Here is a 10171-nt window from a genome sequence, read left to right on the forward strand (position 1 = left end):
TTTTTTGCTTCTTTGTATTTCAAATCTTTGACTTGATTCTTGCGATCCTCTGGTCTGCTGTTGGGAGTCTGTATAATATTCTTTATTTCAGTCAGTGTATGTTTAATTTCTAATTGGTCCTTTTTCATATCCTCGAGGGTCTCACTAGACTTATTGAGGGTCTTACTAAATTTATTGGCAGTTTCTAGGAAATTCTTGAAAAACCTTATAACCGTGGTTTTGAACTCTATATCCAGTAGTTTGTTTTCCTCTATTTCTGTCATTTGTGACCTGTTTCTTTGTCTCTGCATTTTGGCTGCTTCCCTGTGTTGATAGAGTGGCTTTCTGTGCTAGGTGTCCTATAGGGCCCAGTGGCTCAGCCTCCCCAATTACCTGAGTTGGACACTCTTGATGCACCCCTTTGTGGGCTTTGTGCACAGTCTTGTTGTAGTTAAGCCTTGATTGTTGTAGGTATCACTGGGAGGAATTGACCTCCAGGCCATTGGCTGTGAGAATCAGCTGTCTATGGTGGGAGAACTTCTGTGCTCAAGACACCCTTATGGGGCAAGACTTGTTTCAATGTGGCTTTGGTGCTCACTGAGTCTGCCCGCTGAGTGTGTCCCTTATGGATCTGAGGAGTTGTAATCTGGATGGTCCCACTCTGACCACTGGGTACACTGGCACTTGGATCTCTAACGAGGTGCTAATTTAGCCTCTGCCTGAGGCTACCCAGCAGGAGCTACAGAGAGATCTGCAGATTCCTCTTCTTTGTTTGGGATTTGGCGGTGCCCAGCTATGAAGCAATGGAAGCTGTTGTGGGGCCTTGGGCCTTTTTTTGGATGTTCTGGGTCTCTCTGACCCAGCTGCAGTTTGTTAGGTAATTTTAGATTGCAAAGGGCCAGGTCATTCATATGCAAAAGCCTCTGCGCACAGTTTGGGTGGGGCAGGGACTCAGGGAATCAACAGGGCAGAGCAAACAGCTGCTCCTCAGCTCTGCCCTAAGAGGCCCCGGGTCTCAGTGTCCCTCGGTAATCGCTGCAAGCACCTCTGAGAGAAGGCGCCCTCAAAGTTCTGCCCGATGCCAGACAGTGCAGTTTCTCCCCGTATGAGTCTGGGTCCCCAGAGACTCGCCCAGAACTGGAATTCAGAGCAGTCGGGAGCATGTGCCTCCCTCCTGATTGAAAAAGACAACCGTGTCCTCAGTTGCCAGCCCTTTCCGTGCATGCCTCTGTACCTCTGCACTTTACTTTTGCACCTCCTCTGAGTCTCAGTGTGCTTTTCTCTTTCCTTCTAGTTGTAGAATTTCCACTCAGGCAACCTTCCTGTGGTTCTGGCTGATGTCCGTTTTGTCTTTTAGTTGTATTTTTGAAGTGGTTGTGCAAGGCAGCAATTTCAGGTGTTTACCTATGCCACCATCTTGGTTTCTCCCTGCCTGACATTCTTGTCTTTTCTACCTAGGCCTGGTTAATTCCTGTTCTCTTAGTTATTCACTAGTCATTCTCTGGTTACAAACTTTCATGGACCATTTGTTACTCTTTGGTAGCTCTTATAACAAATGAAGTTATATAATTACTTTGATAATCATTTGTTGAGCCTCAGTCTAAGCCACATAGTCCAGGGGACTGGGATCATATCAAGTTTCTTTATTATTTATTATCTCTAGTGCAGGAGTGGGCAAACTTTTTGACTCGAGGGCCACAATGGGTTCTTAAACTGGACCGGAGGGCCGGAACAAAAGCATGGATGGAGTGTTTGTGTGAACTAATATAAATTCAAAGTAAACATCATTACATAAAAGGGTACGGTCTTTTTTCTTTTTTTTGGTTTTATTCATTTCAAGCGGGCCGTAGTTTGCCCACGGCTGCTCTAGTGCCTACCACAGTGTCTATCACATAGTAGGTATTGACTTTACACCCTTCTTACATTGAAGGCACAAATACCCCACAACCACCCAGATTTCAAGAACAAATCCCTATGGGTCATATACTATTTTTATTCCACAATGAGCCAATTTACCAGTGCTCTTCTGAACCTTCAGAAAGCTCTGCTCCATTTGTTGTGATGCCCCTACAGCCCTGAATTCAATTTTCATTAAATATGTGTGACCATTTATTTCTTGCTTTTATTGAGGTTATCAACATGGATTATGGAATGGAAGACAAAAATCCTATTGATAATGTTCACTTCTATTGTAAGGCTGACCTCAACCAAGCATTCAAGATTAGTCAAGAACAGGTAACTACTTAGGTTAAAACAAAACAAAACAAAACACTGTAGTGGCAAATCTTTATAGTAAATTTGCATTTTACATGCAGGTTAAGTCCTAAAGTCATTGTATACAGTAAAAAAAAAAAAAATCAAATAAGCTTATCTTTTTTATTTTTATTTTTTTAGAATAGGCTTATCTTTAAAATTAAAGGTGTGCCTGATTTTATGTAAACTAGATCATCATAACAGCTAGTTTTTTCTGTTTCCTGAACCTAGATAAAAGTACTGTTTTTGGTTTAAAGGCTAGGTTTTAGATCTGCTGGTAAGGGGGTGTTATATGGCTGAAATCATGTAGGTTAAATGTGCTTATTTTCCTGTCTTCTGTATGAGAGTCTGTAATCCACATACAATTATATAATACAAACCTTTAGTCTCTTATTAATTGACATAGAGTTGTAGGGCATTTAAAAAATATGTTTTTATTTATTCTTAGAGAGAGAGGAAGGGTGAGAGATAGAGAGAGAGAAACATCAATGAGAGAGGAACATCATCATCGGTCAGCTGCCTTCTGCACGGAGCCCACAATCCGGGCATGTGCCCTGACTGGGAATTGAACCCATGACCTCTCAGTTCCTGGATTGACACTCAACTGCTGAGCTACACTGGCCGGACTGTAGGGCATTTTTTAACGACAACTACCATTAGTTCTTTTCTTTGGATTATAATTAGGGTAATATAGCAAAGCAATGTGGTGCTTTTAATATAACATCAAGAATGGAACTTAGGAACGGCTGATCTCTCTTCATAGTGTGAATTCAAGGTGACAGTGAAATCTTTTCTTTAAAAAGGCTTCACAGCTTTTGCCAACACAATTTAAGGAGCAGCTAATTCGAGTATATTGTAAGAAGACGGATAAAAAGAGTGTGTATGCTGCACAACAATATTTTGTTCATTGGTGCGCAAAAAAAGATTTCACCAAACCGCAGGTAGGTGGCTTATTACTCATTACTTTGCACAGTTTTTTAAAATACTATTTTTATTGATTTTAGAGAGGAAGGGAGAGGGAGAGAGGTTAGAAACATCAATGATGAGAATCATTGATCAGCTGCCTCCTACATGCCCTCCACTGGGAATGGAACCCTGACCTCCTGGTTCATAGGTCAACCACTGAGCCACACCAGCTGGGCACAATATTTTATATTTAAGTAAAGACAAAAGGGATCCTTATGTCCCTCTGGAAAGTTCTCATTTAAATTATAGTCATTTTGGTTATGGTTTTGAAAAAAAAAGTTTTCCACTTTAAGCTTTTCTTTTAAAATGTCTGAATCTATGTCAATCTAAAGGTTTTCTTCCTATACCAGTTGTGAGTGGGTACTCTGTTTTATCATTATTGTCTTAATAAATGTTTAAAATGGTGAGCATGTTATTAGTACTTTGTAATGTTCTTACCAGTTGTTTTTTCCAGTCCTTTTAGTGACCCTGGGAGTGAGTCATAGTGTCCTCATCTTTCAGAGGGGGTTACAAACACTGAGTAGTTAACTTGCTTAAGTACACATACAACTGATAATAAGTTCTCTAACTTCTTATTTGAAACCCAGTTCTCTAAAATAAGAGTGTGGAGAGGAAGTAGAACCAAGCTGTGGTTGCCAATCCTGTAGAGAATGTTGTCAAAATTATCTTTCGTTGACATATACATAGTAGGTGCCTGGTACAGAGAAAGTGACCAATCTATATTTGTTGACTGAATGAATATAATTAGCAGGCAGGTGGAAAATAGCATTCTACTTCCCAGCCTAGGACTCCCTCTCACAACACCATAGCTGCCTTTTCCCTCGATGCAATGGATCCTAAAGGAAACAAAAATGACATGGAAGAGTAGCTGAGTACATCAGTTCTTTATCAGGTGCCAGATGGAGTGGTCCAGGTGAGTTCTGTCAGGATTCAGAGTTGAGAGAGCAGACAGAAAAGCCTTCTGAAAGAGGGAGGCTTCTACTCATTCCAGAAGGCCAGTTGTGTTTGGGTGAGTTAGCAGAGAAGGGTGCACATATTTGGCAATGAGAGCATCACAAAAGGGCATGAAAGTGGAACAAGCTGAGTATGTCTGAGAGGACCATGAGGAGACCTGCTGACGGGGGTAGAAGAGTTGTGAGAAATTAAGTGGGAAGAGTGGACTAGATTATGGAGCACCTTGTATAATCAGTTAAGAAAGAAGATTTTTTTTCTTATGTACAGCCGGGAGGGAATCATGGAGAGTATTCAAGTCTTACCATGCTGCTGTAATTATTATTTACTTCTGTACTGGTCATCTCCAACTAGAGTGAGACCCATGGGAATAAGAAAGGATGTCTCTGTCTTCGGTACTATAGCATCTAAGGAACTAAATTCTATATAATAAAAGCATAGTATGCAAATTGTCCCCTTGACCGGGAGTTTTCTGGGAGTTCAACCAGGGGGCGGGGCCAGCCGGGGGAAGGGAGGAAGGCCCAACCAGTGGTGGGGGAGGCTGTGGCAGGCAGCTGGGGGAAGAGAGGAGGGAGTACCTGGCCGGCAGCCACTAGGGACCCTACCAGGCATGAATTTCGTGCACTGGGCCTCTAGTCATTGAATAAGGAAGAAAACTCTAGTGGCAGATGGATAGGAACTTGAAGAGACAGAAGCAAAGAGGCAAGAGGCTATTAAAGTTCAGCCATTGGGGCAATAACTATCTTAAATCTAGATACATTCACTCATTGAATAAGTACTTTTGCCAGATCCTGTGATAGGTACTAGGGATGGAACAATACCTAAGGCAGACATAGTTCCCACAGATCTCACTCTAGTTGGGGATGACAGGCACACAAATCACAATTACAGGAGTATAATTTAAGCCAGACTTGGTTGGTTGGGAAAGGCTTATTTAAAGAAGGATTTAGGCTCTGGCCGGTATGGCTTAGTTGGTTGGCATATCACCCCGTACACCAGAAGGCAACATACCCAGGTTTTGGGTTCAATCCCCAGCCTGGGCGCATATGGGAGGCAACTGATCAATGTTTCTCATATCAATGTCTCTGTCTCCCTCCCAATCCCACCTCTTTCTATATAAATAAAATAAAATAAAGAAGGATTTAGAAGCTGAGACCTGAAGGATGGATGAGAAGGAGTCAGCTGAATTAAAGGGGGGAGGGGAGATCAGAAGATGCAAAAGAATATGGTGCATTTAGGGGAGGGGTCTAGGACATTGTGCATAGTCCTTTAAGCCATGAACAATGGGAGCCAATGTAGTGTTTTAAGCAGGAGAATGACATATTCATATTCAGGTTTGCATTTATAAAATTCACTGGAGTTGAAATTAGAATGGGTAGAAATAAGGACATTTGGTAGAAATAGAGATGGATTTGAAGACAAATAATGTTGACTTTGAGATAGATCTTCCAAATATGAGTATCATGGCAATTAAATGGCTTCTTTTCATAGCTGTATCAAGTCAGATCCAGTGTAATTCAAAACAAGAAATTTAAAATGGGGCCTTTGATACAAATTTTTGGCAGAGCTAAACCAGCAAATGGGATGGTTGAGACAACAGTAGGAAGCTCTAGGGTAGGAGGTGGGAGTTGAGGTGCTGGGGTAATATGCAGAAGCTAGAACCACAGAAGCGTCACAGTTACTGCTGCCTGTGCCAGAGGGTTAGGGAGAGAAATACCCAGGCTTCTCTGCCCTCTTTTCAAATATGGTGTTCGGGGTTTTAATTAACATTGATTTCAGAGAGGAAGGAGAGGAAGGGAGAGAGAGAGAAACCCCAATGATGAGAGAAAATCATTGATTGGCTGCCTCCTGCACACCCCTCATCGGGTATCGAGCCCACAACCCGGGCATGTGCCTGGACTGGGAATAGAACTGTGACCTCCTGGTTCATGGGTTGATGCTCAACCACTGAGCCATGCCGGCCGGGCTCTGCCCTCCTCTTTTGCAATCTTCCACCAGTGCCTCCCGTGGGCCAAAACTAACTGGAAGCCAATAGGTTGGGAGCTGGGAAATGGGAGTTTACAAGAGCAGCCCCATAATACAGAGTGGAGCAGAGGGAAGGTGATGAGTGGATTTGAGAGCAAACAGGCGAATGAGCACAGCGTTCTACCACAGACATCACTTTCCTGGTGCACGAAAGGCTGTCAAAGGTCCTGCGCTCTTATATAACCTAAAAGAATCTATTCATAAATTCAAGAATGGTTTATTTAGGATAGAGTCCGGTATTAAAACATCTTGCTTCTTACACTGTTCCTCATTTTGGGCAGAGTCTATGCTGATGAGTCTAGGTCAGCCGTGGGCAAACTACGGCCCGTTTGAAATGAATAAAACTAAAAAAAAAAAGGCCGTACCCTTTTATGTAGTGATGTTTACTTTGAATTTATATTAGTTCACACAAACACTCCATCCATGCTTTTGTTCCGGCCCCCCAGTCCAGTTTAAGAACCCATTGTGGCCCTCGAGTCAAAAAGTTTGCCCACCCCTGGTCTAGGTTATAGCTCTGCAGAGAAAAGTTCAAGTTCTGTAGGTACATACCTGTTCTTCCGGTTTTTTGTTAGTTTTTTGGTTTGTTTTTGTTGTTTTTGCCATCTTGTAGACCAGGGCCATGTATTGCAGAGGGAACTGGACAAAGGTCCTGACCGGGTAGCTCATATGCAAGGTTGCAGGTTCTATCCCCGGTCAGGGCACATACAAGAAGCAGCCAATGGATGCATAAATAAATGGAAGAACAAAACAATGTTTCTCTCTCGTTCTTTCTCTTCTTTCCGCTCTCTAAAATCAATGCATAAAATGTTAAAAAAAAGGGGGGGGGGGACTAGGCAAGGGAGGAGCAGGAGTCCAGTGAAGTCTCTTTCTCCTGGGAAAACAGGACAGTATGTATTCTGTGAAGGTGTATGAAGGGAGGGGCTAAAGAACTGGGCAGTGTGCTGCTTCTGACCATCTTTGAAAAGAATAGGTCTGGTGGCTTTTGCTAAGCAAAGCTCTTATCTGCTTAGGACTTTGGTGTTTCTAATTTGACCCAAATGCAGGGTGTATATGTAATTTGGGGTTTCTCAAGAATAAGTAGGTCTGGACGTGATCAGTCTGCATGTACCCGAGACTTTCACTGAAATTTTGAAAACTGGCTTTTCTCTGTTCCTGGTATTTTTCTCTTTGACAGGATGGCGATGTTATAGCCCCACTTATAACACCTCTAAAAAAGGAATGGAATTACCCAAATTCAGCTGAGAGTCCAGCTTCTACCCACGCAAGGAGAACCCTGGACTTCGCGGGTGCCTCTGGATGAATGTCTGCAATCATTTGTTTACAAAAGTCCCTCACCCCAACACAATTAAGTAATTGAGGGAATTTGATCAGAGTGCTCCTATGCTGAACAAGTAACTTTATTTTATATTTTGAATGTATACCTATGCTGAAGCTGAACAATTTTTATTCAAAGAAACTACAAGGTAATAGGCAAATCTTGCTATGTATGCTATAAAAAAAAACCTTACCTATTTTTAGTATTAATTAAAGCCTTTCTCTTTTAGTAGTCTATTTTCTTAGAAAACTTTTGTGACATATGATTGTTTTTAAAAAAAAAAAAAATTGGAAGTGATACAAGGGTACACATTGGAATTTGAAGTTGCGATTGTCATGAACAGCAAAGGTTAAAACCAACCGAAATCCTAGCCTCTGAGGAAATGTCACCTTGAGGATGTCTCCCCTTAAGTGATCTAAACATTAGAGAAAGACACCTTCCCTCACCCTTTTAGCCCAGTTGGGGTAAGCAGTAAGAGATGAGAACCAGGAGTGGGCTCCAACTCTTCGGTGAGAAGCCTGATTAAATTATTGAAAAAATCAGAGGACTCTGGCCTCTGAAGTGGGACATAAAATACCTTTTAAGAGACCCTACCCTCAGTGGCAGAGGGATCCCCCAAACCAGGCTGTCCTCTGGGTCAGTTGTGGCTCCAGACCCAGGCAGTTTCTTTCTCTCCTAAATACTCACTGCCCAAGTCTTGGCTATACCACTGCCCAGCCTGGAAAAGGAGCTCCCCTCCGACTTGCTCCTGCATCTCGGGAGCTGAGCAGAGGCCGTCACAGGAACCCTCCCCAGGGCTGCTCAGAGCTGGACTTGGTTGGTGCTGGTTCAGTGCATTTTATGGTTTCAGAGCAAAGATGGAACTGCCTGTGCTGAGCTGAGTGATTACCCAGGGAATTCCAGGTTCCCCTTTGTAAATTGATTCCGTTACCTTTAGCTGTGGAGTGGACGCCACTGTGGTTGAGCAGTGCTCCTGTGCTGAGCAACGTGCCCATCCCACCCCCACGCACATGTCCAGTTCTACAGAAATTCACCAAGAGCAAAGTCTAGAGTTAGAGCCAAAGCCAGTGGTGGCCAGAGGATCCTGAAGATGCAAGGTAGTGAGGAATGGGAGTCATTTTTTGTGAGCCCTTCACCTCTTATGGGAGCCAGCCCTGGCTGTGGCAGGAGTGAGTGGAGGAAGGGAGGAATTCGAACACAGGCCAGCAGATTATCCCAACTCTTAGGAGTGATGCCACCTCCCACTATATAACCAGGTTCTGTTGACACTAGAGTGAAAAATATTTGGAATGTCTGCCGTTCTATATAGTCTCACTCCCCCTCCTCCACCCCGATATAGATAATCAAGAGTTGACCCTAATTAATAGAATAATTAAAACCCTTTTCTCACTTCCACTGTGATGCCATGTGGGTGGGGATGTGTTCACATGGGGGCTGGAGAAGCACAGGTGAAGTCAGCCATGGTACGGGCCATACCTGTTTTGGCCCTGGTGCCTCTACAACATCCAGTGAGGAGCACTCTGGACTTCAGACTTTGTGTACCCAGACCCACAGTTAAGAATGTAGTTTTTCTGCTAAGATTGTTTTATTTTTGCAACTCCTACCTTTAAATCATTGTGGTTTACTTTGGAATTTTGTAGTCCCAATACTGTATCATTGTCCTGATAAATAACTTAAATCTATTGCATATAAGGCAGCTGCACTTTATGCTTTTTACAATTATTTTAATGATGAGAACCATGTGTCATTTACAAGGTTAGATTTATTTTAAGAAACATCATCACTGTTTGTATAAAAATGGAGACTTTAACAGCTTAGTCTTTGGAGTTACTGAATCTTATCACCTTGAGACTGTAAACAGAACTGCAAGTTTAAATGACTGGTTACTTAATTTAGGTAAATATTTAATACCTGCAATAAAGCTTCATAATGTATCTCCATCTTAAAACCAAAGATGTCTTCCTTAATGACTCTCACACTGTGCCCAGTTTTGACCTTTTTGTGCCAAGGAAACAGGTCTAGGAATTTACCCAGATAGTTTTTAGTACCTCAATGCTATGTTGGGTCTGTGAGAGAGGGGATGATATTTAACAGGATGTATGTTATTTAACTTTTCTTAATCAATTATGGTGAACAATAGCATAATAAAGAATGTTTTCCTCTGGTAGGAGGTGGGTACAAGTATGGGAAGGGATATGGATTTTTCTTAGTTTTCTGAGCTCCTGTTGTGCCTGAAAACATATCCTCCCTCTGTTTTAAACTCCCCAAGGTTCCCATCTACAGAGTTTTAGTTTCTTTATTAAATATGCATAGTGTTCATTTGCCGCTTTCATATCTTCCTCATGAAATTAGATTTGCAAGTACCCGGCACACAGCCCTCATTGTTCTAGAAAAAGAATGATACTACTAGAGTCTTTATTAGTTTCACTAAGCCCAGGTGTCTGTGGTTTGACAATAGTCTTTAAGTTAAAATAATTTCCAAAATATATAGAGTAGAATCCCATTTTTGTAAGATATACATATATATCTCCATGAAAAATTATCTGGAAGGATATACAGTGGGGCCTTGACTTACGAGTTTAATTCGTTCCGTGACGGAGCTCGTAACTCAAATTACTTGTATGTCAAATCAAAAAGTGAACGAGTGAGACACGTGATGCTGGGCTGATGTTGTAGCGTTCA

The 10171-nt window shown here is 42.2% G+C and overlaps 1 protein-coding gene across 2 annotated transcripts in view; it reads left to right on the forward strand.

Moving 5' to 3' along the window:
* The window catches only part of SAMHD1 (SAM domain and HD domain 1), a 62795-nt gene extending 53358 nt beyond the window's left edge, over positions 1-9437 (forward strand). For both annotated transcript variants that reach the window (XM_014541414.1, XM_014541415.1), the window contains exons 14-16: positions 2110-2214; positions 3036-3173; positions 7349-9437. In XM_014541414.1, coding sequence (XP_014396900.1) covers positions 2110-2214; positions 3036-3173; positions 7349-7474 — 369 coding nt within the window. In that variant the 3' untranslated portion in view covers positions 7475-9437. The remainder of the gene's footprint in view (positions 1-2109; positions 2215-3035; positions 3174-7348) is intronic.
* Positions 9438-10171: the final 734 nt, after the last annotated feature.

The sequence above is a fragment of the Myotis brandtii genome, unplaced genomic scaffold (assembly GCF_000412655.1).
Source record: "Myotis brandtii unplaced genomic scaffold, ASM41265v1 scaffold27, whole genome shotgun sequence".
Lineage (NCBI taxonomy): Eukaryota > Metazoa > Chordata > Mammalia > Chiroptera > Vespertilionidae > Myotis > Myotis brandtii.